Source organism: Fukomys damarensis, unplaced genomic scaffold, assembly GCF_012274545.1.
Source record: "Fukomys damarensis isolate Sample0158 unplaced genomic scaffold, DMR_v1.0_HiC HiC_scaffold_38, whole genome shotgun sequence".
Lineage (NCBI taxonomy): Eukaryota > Metazoa > Chordata > Mammalia > Rodentia > Bathyergidae > Fukomys > Fukomys damarensis.
The window spans coordinates 65027455-65048462 of record NW_022900950.1 but is presented as its reverse complement, the minus strand read 5'-3'; the positions used below and the strand labels follow the sequence as shown (position 1 = coordinate 65048462).

The 21008-nt window shown below is 41.3% G+C and overlaps 1 protein-coding gene across 1 annotated transcript in view; it reads right to left on the bottom strand.

Annotated features, from left to right (window-relative positions):
* Positions 1 to 21008, bottom strand: part of CUNH4orf51 (chromosome unknown C4orf51 homolog) — a 44865-nt gene that overhangs the window by 14820 nt on the left and 9037 nt on the right. The window contains exons 2-6 of the mRNA XM_010610937.1: positions 14811 to 14887; positions 5572 to 5630; positions 3312 to 3372; positions 2673 to 2746; positions 386 to 550 (exon numbers count right to left, since the gene is read on the bottom strand). Coding sequence (XP_010609239.1) covers positions 443 to 550; positions 2673 to 2746; positions 3312 to 3372; positions 5572 to 5630; positions 14811 to 14887 — 379 coding nt within the window. The 3' untranslated portion in view covers positions 386 to 442. The remainder of the gene's footprint in view (positions 1 to 385; positions 551 to 2672; positions 2747 to 3311; positions 3373 to 5571; positions 5631 to 14810; positions 14888 to 21008) is intronic.

The following is a 21008-nucleotide window of genomic DNA, read 5'->3' as shown; positions in this document are numbered from 1 at the left end:
CGTTTGCTTCCTGGCGGCGGCTCGCGCTGGGAAACCTGGCCGCGGGAGGCTCCGGCCTTCCTGGACCAGGGCGTGAATACTAAATAGCCTTGCTTGCGGCCCCGTGCCCTTCCCGGGCTCCCACAGGCGGAGGGCCTGGCTCTGACACTGGAGCCCACGGGTGTCCGGACCTGGCGTGGTTCAAGTGGAGGAAGTGGGTTCCAAGTACTTAACTTTAAAGAAACTTTAAGGATTATCACGCTAACTTTGATCCCCCTCCTCCACCTCTCTCTCTCTCTCTCTCTCTCTCTCTCTCTCTCTCAACACACACACACACACGAAGGCGCTGGAGACCGAGCGTCCAGCCTGCCAGGGTCCAGTCGCTGGCCCAAGGTCCCCCTCTTACCTCACAGTCGTTTATCGCGCAAACTCTGGGCCTCCAGCCTGTGGCTTGTTTTCCAAGTCAGGAAAGTAACGATAACAGTCCTCCCCGACCGTAATGGGAATATTGATCAGCTTCTGAGTCTTCGGATGAACCGACTTTACTTATAGAATCCCATCGTCCCTGAAACTGGAGGGAAAATGGCCCGATTGTCAACACTCGATCATCCGAAAAGGTCACTCTTGCCGCAGAACTGGGAATTAAATTACCTCCTTCAAACCAGACATCATTCTTGAGCGGGGAGTTGGGGTTGTTTCGACGTTTTTTCGGCCATCCTTTTTGACCTTCCTATTACTATGTTGTGCCTCTGTCAGGAGGTCAGATCAATAAACAGGATGGGGCTCACTAATCTCCTTCTTCCCTGATCGTTTTTCCCCCCTGATCCTTTTAATCATCCTTTAGCGCTAAGCACCCCTCCTCTCCCTGCGGTTTCCACCATTTCTTAAAATCGCATGTTCCTGGTTGTGAATTCTCTGCTTTCCAGTTTTACATCATGAACTTCTTCAAATTAGGACCCTGGAATGTAAATATCTACAGGATGGTTACTAAAGGCACCACCAAGCTGATATGAAAAGTAAGCATATTGCTAATGGTTGAACATTTTATTCGTTCCCTACGTGTTACTAACGCTTTGTTCTCTTTCCCCTAAGATATTAGCATCTATTTAAAAAATATTAATATTTTCCTTGTCTCAGAAAAGTCATGATTTTCAGGTCTGTTTTCTCAGATGAGTGCCCCATATTGCTTCGGGGTGTGTGAGTGTGTGTGTGTGTGTGTGTGTACTTTTAGCCGTCACTGCATCACACAACAGGAGTAGGATGTAACATCACTTCCTTGGTTTTTTTGTTTTGGGGGATTGAACTCAGGACCTTGCTATTATGAGGCAAGTGGCAGAACCACAGCGCTAAATCCCCGGCCCACTTCCTTGAGATGAGTGAACGACTTGAGAGCAGCCACTGTGAGGAGAGAGAATTTACTCTAGAGGAGGGGCTGGGAAGCACCTTACAGAGGAAGAGAATTGTTCCCAACCGCTGCGAACACTGGCAGGACACTGTCAGTGGCCTGGCATCAGGGCACTCCATGTAGCAAGAGGGATTGATTTATTGAACAATAATGATTCTCCCATGCAACTCCCAGGAGTCCAGCTAGCGGTAAGTAGACTTTCAGGAAATCTTCTTTCTATCCTCCCTAGAAGTGAGCACCAAGCCCATCTCGAAGGGAGGCCCACACAGTGTAACTTCCAGTGGGTCACACAGCTTCAAATGTCCCCGAATGAAGCTCTGCCACGGCACTGCCTCCCTGTGCTTGAAGTGTTCCCTAGATCAGGTGCTTTCTAGAAGGGTACCATTAAACGGGATCCAAGCTGGGCCATCAGCCCTCCAACCTTAGCTAAATTTATTGGATTCCCTCATTGGTGCCACAGACAAGCATTTTTAAAGCAAAGTGTATTTTTTGAGGGGGGTACCGGGGATGGAACTCAGGTCTTTGTGTTTGTGAGGCTGGTGGCGGAACCACTGAGCTAAATCCCTGGCCCTGAAATGTGTCTGTTTAACTGGTGGTTTCTGTGATAATGTTAGCTGATACTTGAATATTTTTTTTAATGGTCAGGCTTTTTTTTTTAACATACATAACTAGCATACCAAACCCATGATGCTACAAATACAATTACTTAGGGTAAGTGTGATTTTTTAAAATCAATTTAAAGAGCCATTTTAATAAGCAAAAGTCACAGGATAGCAAAAAAGATAGTTGTAACTTTCATAGTAAGTGAAGTCAGCAGGATATATGCAGAAACCAGTTTTCTTTCAACTTACTTCTCTAAGAGGAACTCTGGGACATAAAACAAATCTTATTTTAAATCCTGTTAAAAGTGACTGGATTTTGAAAACGTGTTACCAGACACTTTGGAAGCCCCTGGTCTGGAGGGCCACATGAAGGGAGCACCTGGGACGGCCCCCCAGCAGGGGACAGTCCGAGCTAACTGCCTGTTTCACAAGAGGCAGAATCCAAGACCCCAGTGGCATCGCTGGACTGAACTATAGGAAGTCCTGTCCCCGTGAGCCTGGGTTTCCTAAACACCTAGAAACTGCCCCTGATGCCTAGCTGAACTGAACTGCTCTGCCTTCCACCTGGTGATAGATCAAGGAACACTTCTCCACCAACTGGAAACATCCACCTGCCACCATTGCCACCGCTTGGCAGACACCAGAGAGTCTACGCACAGCTGGGTGACTTGCGGAAAGGCTCTTACCTGCTTTGGGAAGCTTTGCCGTGCACATCTGTGGCTCAGCAGGGTCTCCAGGGCTGGCTCTTTAGATCTCACACCTAGGGCGAAGACAGCCAAAGTGTAAAGTGCTTGTGGAAAGCAGAGCCTGCCATAGTATGAATAAATGAAATTTATACTGCCATTAAAAACACTTTTTTTTTTAAAAGATAGGGCCTCACAATGTAGTTTAGGCTGCTCATATTATGTAACCCAAGCTTGGCCTCAAACTTGCTGCAATCCTCCTGCCTCAGCTTCCCAAGTGCTGGGATTACAAGCATGCACCACCATGCCTCGTGTTTCCAAATACCTTTTAATTGATAGTTCCAAACCTTTGAAATACACCTCTGCCACCACCACACCTCCTCATATACAATATATGCTCTTTTTCAGAGCTGCTACTGTGTGGCTGATGTCTCTGTGGGATTTCTTCCTCCTATCATTTCTGGATCCTACATGTCTTGGTTTTAGGAGACATACTAACAAGGTGGGTGACAGGAATGAGGAAAAAGAAATGTAAAAGGCCTTCAATGTTCTCTGCGGAAAGCATGCAAATATTAGATGAAGAGCATGATGAAAATAAAGACTGAAAATAGATATAAAATAGTAGTTTAAGACATGACTTACGTGATTTTTTATAATTTGGAAATGCAGAAGGAAAATCGGCAGAATACCAAATCTGGTGTGCCTGTAAAAAGGAGTTAGATATAAATACCAGCCACTTTTACAGTAACAGAAACCTAATAAAATTCCTTTTTCAATGTTGTACCCTCTTCAGACTTCAAAAGGCCTTTGATACTGTTATGAAAAAGACACTGTAGGAGTGGGGATGTAGCTCAGTGGTAGAGAGCTTGCCTAGCAGGCAGGAGCCCCTGCACTGGGGAAAAAAAGCCACTGTAATAACAGACAATAAGTAAAATGCAAAGAAAACTGAGGAAGATACTTATAAGATAGGATGGGCAAAATAGCATAATCCTAATATGTAAACAGTTTACAAAGTCAATGAGGAAACACTAAACAGCCTGTAGGAAAACAGACAAAGGAAATAAACTCTATCTTTATTATTCATGGATTCCCTATTTGTGGATTCACCTGCTGGCTGAAATTTATATATAACCTCACAGTGTACATGCACAGTACTCTTGAGGTAATTTGCACAGAATGGCAAGACACCTGACACGCCTGCTCCCAGCCAGGTCACACAGTGTGAGCCAGACCTTATTTGAACTCCGGTATTGTAATCAGTATCTTTTTTGCATTCTATGAAGAGCCACAATCTCTGCATTTGTTGTTGGTGATTTCCTATTTAAAATGGCTCGAGCCCAGTGCTCAAGTGATGCCTAGTGTTCCTAAGAACAAGGCTATGATTGTGCCTCACAGAGAAAAGACGTGTTAGTTAGGCTCCATTAAAGTGCTATTAATAAATTAACAACATCTTAATGAAGTGTCTTTAAACAGAAGCATTCATAAAAGCAAATTCCATATTGATCACTCAACAAAAAATGTGACTGTAGGCTTGCAGAAACCTGGCCTTGTATTTCTCCAGGGGTAACAGGTCAGTAAAGGTGAATTCAGGGTTCACGGCAACTTTACAGAACATCACTACTGTAAATAATGAGAAGCAACTCTAAAGCAGGAAAAAAATGTAAAACTGATAAACAAGAGAAGGTGCTCAATCTCACCAATAAAGAAAATGAAAGCAGAGACTTGAAATAGTGCCATCCATCAAAATAGAAAAACATTAAGATTATATTTTCCATTTTTTCTTTTTTTTTTGAGACAGGGTCTCACTATGTAGTTCAGACTGCCCTGGAACTCACTGTGTAGCCCAGGCTGGTCTCAAACTCAGTGATCCTCCTGCCTCCACCTCCCGAAGATTATTTTTTAAAGTAAATGTTAAGAAAGCAAGCACTCTTGGCACTCAGGAGGCTGAGGCAGGAGGATTGCTGTGAATTCAAGGCCAGTCGGCTGCGTAGAGTTCAAAGCCAGCCTGAACTACATAGGGAGACCCTGTATAAAAAACAACAAACAAACAAAAAAGAAAATAAGCACTGTCATGTACTGTTGGGTCATGAGGCTAATTCTCTGGAGGCACTTTAGCCAAATGTAAGTCAAGCATACTTGCTGACCCAAGAATTCCACTTCCGGGAACATACTCTAAAGAGACGAATTCACAATTGCAAAACTATATTTTCAAATTATCACCATCATAACATTGTTTATAATAAACTCAAAAAACCTAAGTGCCTGGTGATGAGGAATATTTCAAAATTCTGATATATACAGTTAGTGGAATCTGATATATCCGTTAAGTATGATGTTAACAATAAAAGATGTCCATGAAAATGTTGGGTGGTGAGAAGCAGATTTCAGAGGACAGTGTCCAGCACGACCTCAGCAACACAGTATGTACACGTGTACATGAATTTCTATGCACAAGTAAAGAGATATTTGTAAGGAGATTAACTAAAGTGTACATTGTGATTTGTCTTTGGGGGCGGGGGGGAAGATTTCAAATGATTTTTACTTCTGCTTCTACTTTGGTCCTCTATATTATTGGAAAGCTTATAATCAGGGAGATGTTGTTTGGGCTCTAACTGCTACTATTGTGCATGTCATTCTTGCCATGCATAGGACCAAAGAAAAGCTGGTGAGCATAATATAAGCATGGCGTCATCAGCTGTTCACAAATGGTAGCCTAGCTTGCCTCTGAATCCCCACCACCTCATAAAAAGTTATACACATAATAAGTCCTCAGAAACAAATGTTTGATGAAGGACTTCCTAAAAGCCTGACCCTTTTTTGTTTGCTTTTTATTAATAATATGTGATATGCAATCACTTAATCTCTCAGTGTATAGAAGATCGCTGAGAAATGTTGGACTTACCGCTCTGTGCTTGACATCAAGTGGATTTTTCAAGGACCGGGTTATATCAGGGAATCGGCCTGCATGCAAATGAAGATGGGAATCCACAGTTTGAATAAAATTTCTTATGCTCCCAGTTAGGCTACTACCAACAAATTGTGCACACATCATTTGTTGCTCTTTAGCATCTGACCAACAGAAAAGTAAGAGTCAATCAGGTCAGACAAAACCATGATTGAAAATTAATTTGTGTGGAGTTTAGGAAGGGGTAAACATTTTAATGTCCAGAACATTGTTCTGTGATACATAGCTTATATTCTTCACTTTCAACAGCACTGTAAATTTTCTGTAAGGATCCAAGTTCAGGTGTGTTCTTTTAACAATCTTACTGAGTTTGAACTCATTCTAAAGTTAACTGACCCTGAGTGTGCAGTTTGATGATTTTCAGTAAATTTACCAAGTTATACAACCATCACTATTGTCCAGCTTTAAGCACCCCAATGAAATCCCTCATGCCCCCCTTTTTTACCCCTATGCCCAGGAGATGACTAACCTCTTTCTGTATAGATGTGCCTTCGTCAGCTACTTCATATATATGGAATCATACCTTGTGTGATCTTTCATGTCTGGCTTCTTGTATTTAGCATAATACCTTTTAGGTTCAGCTATTTTGCAGATCCTTGAATATTCTGTTCTTATTTTATTAATGGGTAGTATTCTGTTGTATGAATATGCCAGATTTGTTATCCACTCATCCATTAATGGAGATCAAAGGCATCTCCAATTTTGGCTACTGTGGATAATGCGGTGGTCTACATTCACATGCAACTCTTGGTACATAAGCTTTCATTTCTCTTGGATAAAATCCTAGGTGTAGAATTGTTGCACCCTATGGTAGACTTGTGTTTGACTTGTAAAGAAACTGCCACACCGTTTTCCAAAGTAATTGTATTATTTCATATTCCCGCCAACATTGAATGTTCCAGTGTCTTTACATCTTCACCAACATTTATTACCTGTCCTTATGGCTATAGGTATGCTAATAAATGTGAAGTACTATCTCATTGTGTTTTAAAATTGAATTTCCCTAATGACTGATCTTGTTTAGTTCTCTGGTGTTTTTTAATTAAAAATGACCCAATAAATGCTGATGGGGGGGTCTTGCTTGGCATAACATGATAGACTCTGTCCATTAAAAGAGAGCAGAGGGAGAGAAATAGACTTTGGCAAATAGTCATTGTTATTTATGCCTTTATGCTGATAAATTTTTAAAGCCAGAGTCAAAGATCTTGACCAACATTTAGTTAAATATCTACAGTAAAAGAAGTATATACGGCAAAAGCAGCTGATTGTTCCATTCCCTGTGAATTCTTGAGCCTTTCAGCTCTCTGTAAGACTTTTGTAAACCCCACAGGCCCACCAGAGGTTTAGCTAGCTAACCATTAATTAGTAGATATGGCTATATGGTATTAAAGCTTTATAGAATGCTATTTTGAGGCATTTGATGTACTATGAAAAACAAATACAAAAACCAGATATGAGAATTTGTGTTAGATTATTGCATAAGGTATTTGCATTATTTGTGTCTATCTTTTTGCCCAACTTGGTCTGACCTGGGAATGATTCTCATTTTCTTAGGTCTGTTTATACCCGGGGTTAGCAGAAAGCTCACATATGTTGGAATATAGTTAGCTAATGATTTTTTTTTGTGAGTTTACAGTTGAGAAAACAGAGCCACGGTGCTACTTGACTTTGGCAATTTCATCCCCCTTTTGACTAAGGATGCTCAATATGACCCTAATTTAACACCCCCTGTCCACCTCCCTGCTTCCTCTTCTTAGTCCTAGCACTGCAACCACACTGGGTGATTGTGTTGAAATAACTAACCATTTTAATAATTGCCAACAAATTCTACCATTAGTTATTTGGCCTTTAAATGTTGTGTTAAACCTGATGGGCTATCACAAGAATTTAATTTTTTGAGGGGGAGGCATGAGATAAAATAAAGTACAACTTATTTAAGAATAAATAAATGAAAGATAAATCAAAAAAAATTTTTAAGTAAATTATCAAGAAGGCAAGTGTAGATTTGTGAGCTTCTGCTCTCACAGAATCAGCTCAAGTGTGGCAGGAGTCCCTAGATCTTCTAATCATTTAGTCCGCCTACTGGGTGTCTGTCATAATGCAACTGTCAGCCTTGTTTGCGGATTCAGTCTTCGTTTAATAGGTCGGAGCTAATTCAGTCTCCCAACTTCCCATCTCACAGCTCCTTGAAATTCTGAGTCCCTTGAAATGAAGGTTCATGAACATAAAACATAATGTTGGAAAATGAAGACAAATCATTCGCCATCTTTTTAAAATTATATATACACAAAGAAGGAGAATTTAGAGTAAACATTAATGGCTCTTAACCTGAAACTCTGAGATGCCCGTGTTGCTGGCTTGGAGAAGTGTCCTCGTGGATATTTTTTTTTAAAGAGAGCCCAGAGCTTTCATCAGATTTTTTTCAAAGTGTCTCAAAAATATAACATCACTGTCTTACAAAGAGACTTGTTGACCACTGAGATAGATTACAGAGCAAATCTCTTTTCTGACAGATTTCTGACAGGTTTTTAACAATAAGGCATACAATGGTATGTATATCAAATAAAAATTGTCCTTCATTTTTTTTTACCATACTCATGTCTTGAGTATAATAATAGTATTACAGTTATGTGAGAAAAACATTCTTGCTGATGAGAGACACATCTTGCTGAAATGTTTGGAAGGATGATGTTATATTGTCTTTAATTTCTTCTCAATAAGTCAGCCAAGAAGCACATATAGGTATCAGTACATAGAAACTGAGGCGAAGCAAATTGTTAATAAATGTGGCAAAATGTTGATGAACCCAGGAGCGAACAGGTGGTATTGACTGCAATATTCTTTCAACTTTTCTGTGGGTTTTAAATGTTTGTTTTATGTCTTACATAAAAGAAGAAGGAATTCATTTATGTGCCCTAGCCTCACAATTATAAGAAGGTTATTATCATATTTCATAGATAACTACAAGCAGGCCTTGAAAAAAAAAAAGGAAACAGGCAGCAGCATCCCAAATTACATGTGATCTATAATTAAAGACAGACCTAAAATCAGTGCTGCACCCTCTCCCCGTGGTCTCCTCCACAGAACCCCAGGCCCTGTCATAGGTGGATGCCTAGTGTGTTCACCGAATCACCACGGTGCCCACCACAGAGCCATCGTTCAAGTTCACAGGCGAAATCCCTTGCAGCCACCTCCGAGTGGATGTCATGCTTGAACAGAAAGTGCACGCAGTAACAGATGGCATCTTGTGACCTTCTTAATAACAGGCTTGGCTGCCAATGTTCCCCTGTGTCCAGGCTCTGCAGGGAATTTGGAAACTGTTGCCTTACACTTGAATATTTTCCAGCAAACACATTTAACCATTTATTAGTTACTTCCTAATTTAAAATAGAGAAAGCAAAACCAAATCCTCATCACCTGGAAGGAACCCTGGTATTTCTCGGGTTGAGAGGCCCATCCGGGGATTCTTCGGCCTGTGCTAGTGGAAATCATGTGGCATAACTGTCCTTCGCAGTGTGGTAGGAAGACCTCGATTCCCAGCAAAGTAAGTGTTGTGCCGCCTAGAGTTATTGATGGTCAGGGTGATCTTTCTTCCCTTTTTGTAGTTCAAAAGAAATGCATGCACTTCTCACAGCACAGCAAAGCATATGAATGAGGCAGAAAACGAACAAAATCCTGGCATTAAAAGTCCCTTCTGCCGTGACAGTTCACACCCAGTGTGAACGTGGGGATCCCACGGTGAGCAAAGCTGGTACTAGGTCTCTTTGCTGTGAAGCAAGGAAGCCTGGGTAGCAATGGCTGTCGGGATCCACTGCGGGACGAGGAGTGAGAGTGAAGGTGGCGCCCGGACAGGAGTCTGCCCCTGACCTGACTACCCCACGATCCCACAGGGACAGTTTTTCTTCGTAAACAATAGAAGAAGGCAAAGAGGGTGGCCCTGAGGAAAGACAACGAAGACCCTCACGCCAAAGCCTTTCATCACCTCTCTCTAGTCACCAGTATGGACCTGTAAGGCCTTGTACCAGAGGGAAGTGATAAAATCTGTCCCTGCCAGGTACTGGGTATGGAGAACATGGTGGAAGAGAGGTAAGAAGAACATTCCCAGTGCATACGTGGTGGAGCGCAGATGTCGCACGTGAGGGAGAAGCGGTTCAGCTGAGAGGTGGAGTATGGTGTAGGGTCACCCAGAGAAGTCAGGACGAGGTCTTCCCGGGGAGGTGGGTGGCAGGCTTCATTCTGGATGTCTCCCTGTAGAGCTGACGGGGAGGTGAGGGTCTTCCTGTTGGCCCCATTCCAAGACTACACAACGCAAGAGGCCTTGGAGAGGGGACACTCACTCCACGCCTGGGAGAGCTGACCTGGGCACAAGGGGGCCCCGACTGGGGAGCTGTGAATCTCTGCCCAGAAAGCTGGTGATGAGGTGCCTGCCTTGCTGCCATCGGTCACTTTGTGTCCATCCCAGGGCCAGCCTAGAGTCCCCACCTCACGCAGACCTGAGCCCCTGTGTAGAAAGCCAGGGCCTGCCCTAATCCACGTGCCTGCAGGTCCCTTCTCTGGCCCACAGCCTCTAAGAGTAACAAGCTTTGGAAATTATCCAAACAGCACAAGGGGGCATCCCTGAGACACAAACAAAGCCAAATAACAAAGTTTGGAAGCCATGACACCCTGACACCCACCTTAGTAAGAAAAGGCTCTCACTTGTCTTGGGCCTCAGTTGCTCCCATACGCACTCACCTGCTCTTCCCCTCTTTCCCTTTCACCTGAAAGCACCTCTTCAACCACTTTTTTCTGCTACACATCCGTATATTCATGTTTGCGGCTTGCCTGGCCCATTACAGAACCTAGGTGGGGGACAGAGGGTAGAGAGAGCCAAAATCATGTGCATGAGCTCCCGTGCCATGAGCTCTTTACTCGTCCCGTTTTAAAAGCATTCTAAAAACTACCATTCGAAACATGAGTGTGTGAAAAGGTTGTTTCTATAGACTACATTCTAGTTTTAACAAGTGAGTTATAGATTGCCTTTTGGAAGAAGAAATGCAGTAAGGGACTAGCTTGATAAGAAAGTATGTTGTGGAAAAGAAAATGCCAACGATGGAGGGAGCGTACAGACCACTGATCATTGATGGGCAATCATAGCGCATCTGGTTTGTGTTAAGCCCTGTGCAGGGTGCCCGATATAGAAGAACAAATATGACAAACAAGTTTTTGCTCTCATAAAGCTTATGTCCGGAAAGGACACAGAGATATTAAATAAGTAAACAAATACAATAATACAAAGGAAGCAAAACAGGCACCAATATGGAAACTGAGAAGGAGAAAGTGTGAAGAACTTAACTTTAAACATGGCATCCAGGGAAGGCTTCTTTGAAAGCATGAAATTTAAATCCAGTCTTGAGGGCTACAGCTCAGGAGAGAAATAAGAACAGCATATGCAAGGGTCCTGAGGTGGAAAATGGCTTAGCATTGTTAAATTACTAGATGAAGCCAATATGTGTAGAACAGAGTAAGCAAAACTCAGGAGAGACAGGAAATGAAACAGGAAAGAGGCAGAATCCTATTTGTGGAAGGTTTTGCAGGCTTTGGTATGGAACTGGGATTTTATCACAGGTGCAAAAGGAGACAGAGAAATGGCATCCTCTTTATGTATTAAGATCTCCCTGTGTGCAGAAGGAAGGGGGTGGCAAGACATGCCTAGTGAGTTCTTACTGCTTTCTGAATCTTTCTAGGTTTTTTGAAGGTTTTCCCAAAGAGTATTAGTGGTATTAAAGGAGTGGGAGAAAAATTAGTACATTTAAAAATGGACGCAAATACTCTTGAGATTACATTACAAATCATACGCATGTCATTTGGTTCTTGTCGATATTCTCCTAGACATATCATCATCCATTGTTATGGCTGTGTCTAGATGTCCCCCACAGCCTCGTGCCAATGAGGCGGGGTTTTTCAGAGGTGACTGCATCTAGAGTGTGTGACTGGAATTGATTCACAGTGCAATGCTAGGCTCAAGGGCAGGAGGATTAAGGGTTGGTGTGCTACCCACCCTGCGTAGTCTGGTTACGATAAATGGGGCAGGAAGATGTGGTTAAGGTCCCTTCTTGCTTTTGCTATGTGTAATGAGCTGTTTCTCACCTCCAGTGTCTCCCCTGCCATGTGCCACTCTGCGTTGGAGCCAGCTGATTATGGACTGAAACCTCTACAAACTGTGAACTAAATAAATAAACCTTTTGCTCTTTAACTTTGGGTGTCAGGTATTTTGTCTCAGCAACGAGAGAAAGGTAACTAAGACATCCATATAAAAGCCATCCGAATAGCTACTTCAGACACCTGAAACTTGTCTGTGGCTAGGAAATATCCAAGGACATCTTACACACATTGTCACACCTGGGCTTTGAGGTGTGCCACCATAGAAAAACTCCTCCCAGTACGTATCACGTCTTGGGAAAATAGCAAGAACAAAAGAGACTGGCTTACTGTTTGGCAAAAATAAAATGGGCCCATCCTAGAGCTGGGCAGGTGTGGGACACAGGTATGGGGCTGAGGACAAGAGGAAGAGGACAGCCCTTGAAAGCTGGCCTGCCAAATGAGGGACGCGGCCATGTTCCTGAGAAAGGTGCTTTGGACAGAAAGCTGTACAGAAACCTACTAATCAAGCAGAACTTGCTAGAATCTGTTTAGCGGAGAGAAAATAAGCAGAAAGTTAGCCATTTTGTATCATAATGCCATTCTATAGTGCTTGATTTTCTTTGCTCTTTTGAATATGAGAGATAAGCACTTGATGGGCCACATGCTTCCCTCTAGGGAGCCAGGTTAGAAAAGCCACAGCCAAATCGAACACTCGGGAAGAAAATTAATATTAGTGCACAAGGAAAAAAAAAACACCTAATATAGGCAGAACAAATTCGACTGAACTCTTTGAGAGGCAGTTGTGAAAAAAGAATTTGAGGACTATTTTCCTATCGTGATCATGAATCTCATTTAAGAAGGAACAGCCCATCGGATCTGCCCGAATGGATGCTACAGAGGCAATCAGTGGGCTGACGTCCACTAGTGGTGAGCAAACGTATACAGCTGGCATCCGCTGACAATGTGACCCTGGATTTCATGCTTGAATTCCTTTCTTTAGAGAATTCTAGCCCGATTAAAGTGGATATCCCAAAAATCAGATGTGGAAAATGAAAGCACAAAAAAAAGTTACCATAATAACCAAATTAAGTTTTGCCATGAGGTACTGTCCGTCACTCAATGAAGAAAGTAGACATGAGTTATAGTAAAATAATACTGAGGGAAATGAAGAAAGCAATGTGGGCAAATTAATAAATCATCTTTATGAATAGGTACACTCATGCCATTTTACCTGACCAAAAAAAAAAAGGAGAGGAGACCGGAAGCAAATACTGCCTATTGGATAGTAGTAAATTATTATAATTTTTTTTTCAAATTATCACCCATCAAAGACTTGCCCTTCCTCCTATGGGCCTGCGCAGCAGCTCGTGTAGACCATGGGTAGTGACCGGGGTTAAACAGCATTCTGAAGAACATGAACAGCCACCAGAATGGCACAGGATTACACCGTGAACTACTCGGATCAAACACACTCTCACCCGGCCTTGCTCGGAGTGATGTGATCGGGCTGAATGATTTCCCACACACTGGCTCAGACTTGTCTCCAAGCAATATGAAGTATCTTTCAATATTCTATTCCTTACTGCAAAGGAAGAAAGAAAGCTTTTCCTAATTTTAAAGCAATTGCACAAATTGTTACCTGTTCTGTCCTCCTGCATCAGTAAAGGATAAAGCAAGCCTCAAAACTTATCTCAAACGTACTATGCCTATCAAGTCACATTTTGTAAGGAGAACCAGCAGGGTAAATGTGAAAAAAACTTTATATCTAGAGCTCCAAGTTCTGGTAAAAGTTCCATCCTAGAACTAATATAGAGGAGAAAAACTTGTGCCTTGGGATAACTTTTTGTTTTTTGTACCAGGGATCGAACTCAAGTCCTTGTGCTTGTGAGGCAGGCGGCAGAACCACTGAGCTAAATCCCTGGCCCAGGATAACATTTTTTAAAGAAATAAGTCCAGAGTAGAACCATAGTCACTTTCTTGCTAGAGACACCTAGCTTTTGGTAGGCAAATGGAAACCAGAAGCACCACCATCAGGAACCTAAAAGCAGAGGAGCATGATGTCAGGAATATGGTGGAATAGGAGCTATCTTCCATAATTTCCCTACAAAAGCAATTTCCCTCACCCACGAAGAAGAGTTTATGCATTCAGAGGAGAAGTTCTAGGATACCAGTGAAGTAAAAAAAATTCAAGATGCATGGTATTGGGTAAGAAGAACAATTTCATTTTATGCAAATCATTCTCCCAGGTGGCTCAGCACGACACCAAGAGCCATCTCTACCCGTAATTTCTCCCATGAGGGAAGGTGAGAGGACAGTGACAAGCACCTGACTCCTTAAACCACACAAGAAGCAGTGCAGGAGGCCCACTTCCTCCTTACTTCAGGTTCATGGCAGCATTATTCACAATAGCTAAGATGTCTAAACCACCTAGTGTCCAACAACAGATGAATGGATAAAAAGAATGTGGTACATCCACACAATGAATATGGCTCAACCCTTACAAAGAAGGAAATTCAGCCATTTGTGGCAACATTTATGAGCCTGGAGGACATTAAGTGAAATAAGTCAGGAACAGAAAGACAAATACTGACCTGTGTGATTTTACTTATATATGGAATATAAAAAAGTCCAACTCATGCAAATACAGAATGGAAAATGTGGTTGCCAGGGGCTGTGGAGTCAGGAAAATGGGGAGACTTTGGTCAAAGGGTATAAACTCTAAATTATAAGATGAATAAATTTAGAGACCTAAGGATGTACAGCATAATGATTATAGTTAATAAAAATGTACTGTGCATTGGAAATTCGCTAAGAAAGTAGATATCAAGTGTTCTTGCACACAGAGTAATTGTGATATGTTAATTAGATTTACTGTGTTAGTCATTCCATGATGTGTACATATATTAAAACATATTCCTGTAAAACCTAAATACATGCAATTTGATGTCAGTCCTACCTCAATCAAGCTGGGGGAAAAAATAACCTAAAAGTTAGAGCTATTGCAACATTGGCAAAAAGGCTGTATTCAGAGGGCCTGGTCATCTTGCATTTACCTTTGACATCTTTGGTCTCATGGGTATCAGCCCCACAGAGCAGAGGACTGTGGGTAGAGCTGTTCGGCAATACCATCCTAAGGAAAGCAAATAGCAGAAAGAAGTTACACACTTACGGGTTTGTAAATCACATAGCCCCTAATTTAGAGGGATTTTCATTCACCTTTTCATTTGATTTCTTAAACTTTTGCTGTTTCTCTTCCTCTTTCCACACTCCCAAACATAACCCCACACTTCCATTAAATCAATCTAAGTTGGACTTTCTCTGTGCTTTCAAGGGATTTGTTTGTTCGCTGGTTTGTTGTAAAACAGTAAAATTTTCAACTTCTGTGAATGAGAAGCTCAAACATTAAGTTCATAATTATTTAAACAAGAATTATGAGTGTTTCTCTAGGGATTTGCTTTCAAAATAAGATAAGTGCTATGCATGCATGCAAGAGGAGTGATTACAATAATTATGCTGGTTTCCAAATAAAACTTAAAAGATAATGGCAGTGGGAGAACTTGGTGACTCACAGATGCTGTGTCTATCCTTTCAAAGACAACTGTATCTCAGTTTCCCTGAATACAGATATGTCATACTTGTAAGCAAGAAGGAGTGTTTTGGAATCACAAATTATTAAGGCTATACTTTCAGGGATCATTTCTATAGTTGGAATCAGAAATTATTTTGCAAAAGTCATCAGTTCATAAAGTGCCATACATCATAGCAATTACTCAGTAAACTTGGGGACTACGTTATTAGATGCAGACAAGTTTGGGATTGTTATATCATCCTATTTGATTGTCTCTGCTATTATTATGAAATGTCCCTCCTTAATTCTAATATGGTACTTCTTGCCTTCTGACAACCTAAAGCAGCTCTCTTCCTGACACCCGCCCAACATTTCCACTCTACTTTTTAAGTGCAGTTTTAAGTTCACAGCAAAACAAAAAGGAAGGTACAGAGATTTCCCATACAGTGCCTCCCTCACACAGGCACATCCTTCATTTGTTGCAATCAAATCATGATCAATTCTCCTAAGACCATAGTGTTCAGTAGTCTATAGGGCTGGACAAGCACAATGGTATGTAACCTTCATTGCAGTGCAATATATTTTCACTGACCTAAAAACTTCTGTGCTCCAGTTATTTGTCCCTGCCCCTCTCCACCAACCACTGCAAACCACTGATATGTTTACTCGTGCTACAGTTTTGCCTTTTCCAAAATGTGCTGTTGGAAGCCTGTTGTATGTAACCTTCTCAGAGTGGCTTCTTTCACTCAGTAATATGCATTGAGTCTCCTTCTTGTCTTTTCATAGTCTGACAACTCATTTTAACTTTGTATCACTGAATAATATTCCTTTGTGGTCATGTGCCAAAGTTTATCCATTTACTCATTGGTTCCTTCCAATTTTTGGTAATTACGAATAGAGCTGCCATGAATGTCCACTTCTGGGTTTTCAACATAAGCTTTCAGTGCCTTGGATCTATGGTAACAGTGAAGCTTAATTTTTAAGAAACTCCAAAACTGTCTTTTGTGACACTGTGCCATTTGCATACCCAGGAGCATGACAGAGAGTTCTTGTTTCTCCATGTGATAGTTAACTTATGCATCAATTTGAGTAAGAAACACCCAACTAAGTGGAGTAGCATAGTTCTTGGTGTGGCTGAAGGATTTACTGAAGACAGAAGACCCACCCTGGGTGGGAGTGACACCAACCAATGGGCTCGTTGCCCTGAATGGAATGAAAAAGGGAACAAAGAAGGAAAGGTCGCTTCTGTGTCTCCAGAGGAGTGCCAGTCCTCATTTTCACCTGGGATGTCAATGCCTGGCTTCAAGTACAGAATCTTCAGCCTCCTAATACTGACTCGCAGGACACTACAGTTAAGCTCCAGGCCTTTGACTGGATCCTTCACACCTCCAGTGCACAGAAAGACCTTTGTACCCTTCCACACCTGACTCTGCAGGTGGCCATTGTTAGCCTACCTTGTAAATCTTTATGATTTATATTTCCTTATTAAGTGTGTTTCTCTAGTGAACACTAACTGATACACTCCACGTTTTTGCCATCATTTAGTGCTGTCAGTGGTTTGGACTTGGGTCATTTTAATAATGGTATATCATTGTTGTTTTAATCTGCATTTCCCTGATGACCTACTGTGGGGGACATCTTTTCATATTCTTATTTACCATCTGTGCACTTTCTTTGATGAGGCATCTTTAAGGGTCTTTGATCCAGTTTTAAATCAGAGTGTTTATTTTTGAATTGTTGCATATTAAGAGCTCTTCATATATTTTGGATAACAATCCAGTATAGGATATGTTGTTTGCAAACATTTTTTTCCCGTTTTTGGATTGTCTTCTCATTCTCTCGACATTGTCTCTTTCACAGAAATTTTAAATTTTAATGAAATCCAGCTTATCAGTTATTGTCAACTGACCATGCTGAGGACTCCTGGTCAGGTAATAATGTAGGACACCCTTGAATTAATATTTCCCTCACTTTTTTCTCATGACTACATGCAAGTAATATGTTTTGGGCAGGAAGACCACAGAGGTAAACTCACTTTCACATTACACAAAGGACACAGACTATCCTGTGACTTATCATTTCAATATTAACAGTGACTTGAGGTAGTGAGGGAATGTTTGTCAGGTCTCCTCACAGCAAAGCTCCTCTTTTCCCTTTCCACATTCACTGGGGAAAAGTCACTTTGCATAGCTCACATTAAGGAATAGTGTGGATTCCATCTCTTTGGTCATGAAGCAACTACACAAATATTTTGAAATTCTTCCTGTGTGGCAAATTTGTCCTTTCTCCTCTATTAAATATTTATTTGATTATTTATTTCTTTAGGTCAGTATAACTCATGGATATTTTATTTATATTTTGGATTATAATCCCTTTCCTTCATTCTTTTCTGCTTTCTTTCCTTTCTTCCTCCCCTCTCTCTCTCTCTCTCTTCCTTTTTTGCTAAAAAATGTACGCCTTTGAGTTCTTTTTGTTGTGCCCATCATTTTTATTTAGCTCCTGAGTTGATGCCTGTAGATTGTTTATGGTAGGTATATTTATTATTCGTATGGAGAACCCTTAGGAAATGATTACTTCTCAGAGATGTCTTCTAGGTGTACTTCCTTTTGGCTTTGAGTCTGTTGCAAGATCCTGCCTCTTCATTTTATTGAGGATGAGAAATCTCTGCCTATTGGCTTAGCTCCTGGTGTTTTGGCACTGGCCTATAGTATTATTTATGACCCCTAGGCAATCTCAAGCTCAATGTACAAGGAACAACAGCTGATTAGGACAATTGTGTCACCTTGGCTAAAGTAGTATAATCAGTAATAGCAATAGTATCAGACTGGAAAATGACAAATTGCAGTAACTATTAATTTGTCATCTTTAACTATATGAACAAGATCTGTAGTTATGTAACAAAATCTAAAACAAACCAGAGAATTGTATATAGTAAATATCCCCTCCATATGGCAATTCTACTCGCAGTGGAAAAATTTAAAAGTGGCTAGGGGGAATACTGAGAAATAGAAGAGAAAGATCAGAAGCAAGGGTGGAGGACAAAGGAAGATTACACAAGCTTTGGGAGCTGGTGAAGAAGACAGGTGGGAAAGAAAGAAGACAGAAACAGAAATAAGAACAGAACAACAACAACAACAAAGTACTAGAAACAATGTTCAGACATAAAAACAAATAAATAATCAAGAAAAAGAGAAAAAAGTAAAAAAGCAAAGAAAGAAAAAAGCAGAAAAAAAAAGTCCACTTCAGGGTGTATCTCTGCTATCACTGATAGAGCCCAGAGAGAAGGGACAGACAGAGCCCAGATCTATGTTGATTGATTCCAGCAAGCCAGCAGTAGAATTGTGGAGGTGGTGGATAATCCCAGCAAACCTGGGCCTTTAGTTTCACTGAAGTTCAGGCCGCATCTGGTTTCTGGCTGTAAGGCTGGGGCCTGAGCTGTTCAGCTCACATAATTCCCCGGTCTTCCTGCCAGTTTAACTTGCTCCCTGACCACCTACTGGCTTTAATTTGGTTGTGCCCCACTCTGAGACGGGGAGCCACTGGATATAGAGCCAAGCCACAGCTGCTTTGAGTTCTAAGCTCTGTCCTTTCCAAAAAGGCAATCGGCCTTTTCCTGGGGACATCTGAACCAGAATAAGTCACGAGCCACTGCTCCATTCCATTGGTTGGTTTCTCCATGGAGGCCCCTGGAGTCACCAGTAGTCACTATGTGTCTGCAGTTTTGAGCCTCCTTTCCTACACTGAATGCTGGGGCTCAGGGAGAAAGTGCTACGTGCCACCTCCACCTTCTGCATTATGATTTTTCTCTTTACTCACCATATGGGCTCCAGTTCTTACTTAGGATCCTTGCTGGGTCATGGTGACCCACTTCCCTCCTCCTTCTCTTTTTCATGTTGCTATATTCCAGCATTGCAATTTGAAATATCAGAGTCTCTTTCTCTGCTGCTCACCATTCCATCATCTTTCCTCACTATTTTATTATTTTGTCTTTGGCACTTTTACATTTTCTGGCACTATAAGATACTACACATTTATCATTTATATCTCCTGCCCTACTCTGAGAATCAATAATTTCTCCAAGAAACAATGTTCTTTTTACTGAAGAAAGGTATCAGAAACCAAATTTGGCCCACCTCTTTAGTTGAGGCAGCAGAGGAGACTGGCAGCAGCTTGAGACTCTCTGGTGGGCCTGCCTCTTTGGTGCAGAACAACAGAGGAGTACAGAAGCAGCACAAGACCCTCTGATAGGCCCAGCCCTTTGGCCCAGTGCAGCAGAGGAGCCCAGCCATGTGGGCTCCAACACTGTGGTGTCTGTGCATGCCCCCCATGAACAAGAGAAAGAGGGCCTCTCTGGGGCTTCTAGATGAAAATTGAAGACCCCTGAAAAAGTGAAGAAAATCTCTGTGATAAAGGCATACCACACAACCTCACTTCAGAACCTGGTCTAACTTCAGGTAAAAGACAGCTGGAACCTTCATTAGAAACTTGCAGTGTTCAACCCCGCAGGAGATATAAGATAACTTTTATCTACATACTCCTACCCATGGTGTCTGAGGTGTCAACAGAGGCATATTCTGAAGGAGGTCCTCTATTTCCATTTGTATTTTTTATTTTCAAAGTAATATTTTTCTCTTATCTTTAATCATTTAAAATATTGTATCTATCTTTTTCTTTCTCAAAAAATTTTCCTCTTTTATCTTTTTCTTATCTTCTTTTCTCTCTCTGTCTCTCTCTTTCTCCCACCTTGATCTTCATCACTCTGCTTTTTTTCTGTTCCTATCCTAATTTGAATTTATTTTCTTTCTTTTCCTTTTCTTCTCTTATCCTTCTCTCAAGTACCACTAGTTTTATTGCTGTTAGTTTGTTATGTTCTTGTGTATATTTTGTTCTGTCTTTTCCTCTTCTCTTCAACAGCTTCCTAGAGTTTGTGTGATCTTCTTGTGTCCTCTGACCTCACTTCTAACCTTTCTCTACCCCTCCCTCCCCAACACCGTCTAAATACCCATCCTGAAGGGTAAAATTGCTAGATTGAAGAGTTTATTCACTATAAACATAATTTGAGCTGGTCCTTGATTTTGATTTAATTCACACAGTTAAAGGTGATAGATTAATAACTACCACAAATTATCATTTTTCTAAACTGTGCTTGATGCTATTGTGTTGCTGATTGTATCACTTGGGCTAAGGTGTTGTGATTGATCTAATCAGTTGTTCTCCTTGCTATAATGAAAATGAGATTGCCTCAGAGTCATTAGAGACTCAAAATCTAAAGAACAGCTATATCTGGAAGGTTGAAGTATTAACCCAGGAATTGAACCAAGGACAGTACCCACAACAGAAATAGAAATGAGAAGACATTTAAATAAGGCACAAATACAGATTTCCACCTCACCAAAGGTAAACTCTGATGGAAATGAGATGGAAAAGTCTTACAGTCGACCATCTGGACATCCTGAACCAATAGCATGGGAAATAGCAAAACAGATAAATGAGTCTCTAGAAAAATTCAAAAGAGAAATAATTTCCCAGATAACCACAGAGATGGTGAGAAGACTCAAAGACATGATTAGAGACTCTAGAATAGAGACATAAAAAAAAGAGATGATGAAGGGAGGGCAGAGGTAAGGGGAAAAAAATGAGAATCAAGACTTGCCATGTAAAGGTACATGATCCCAACAATGAA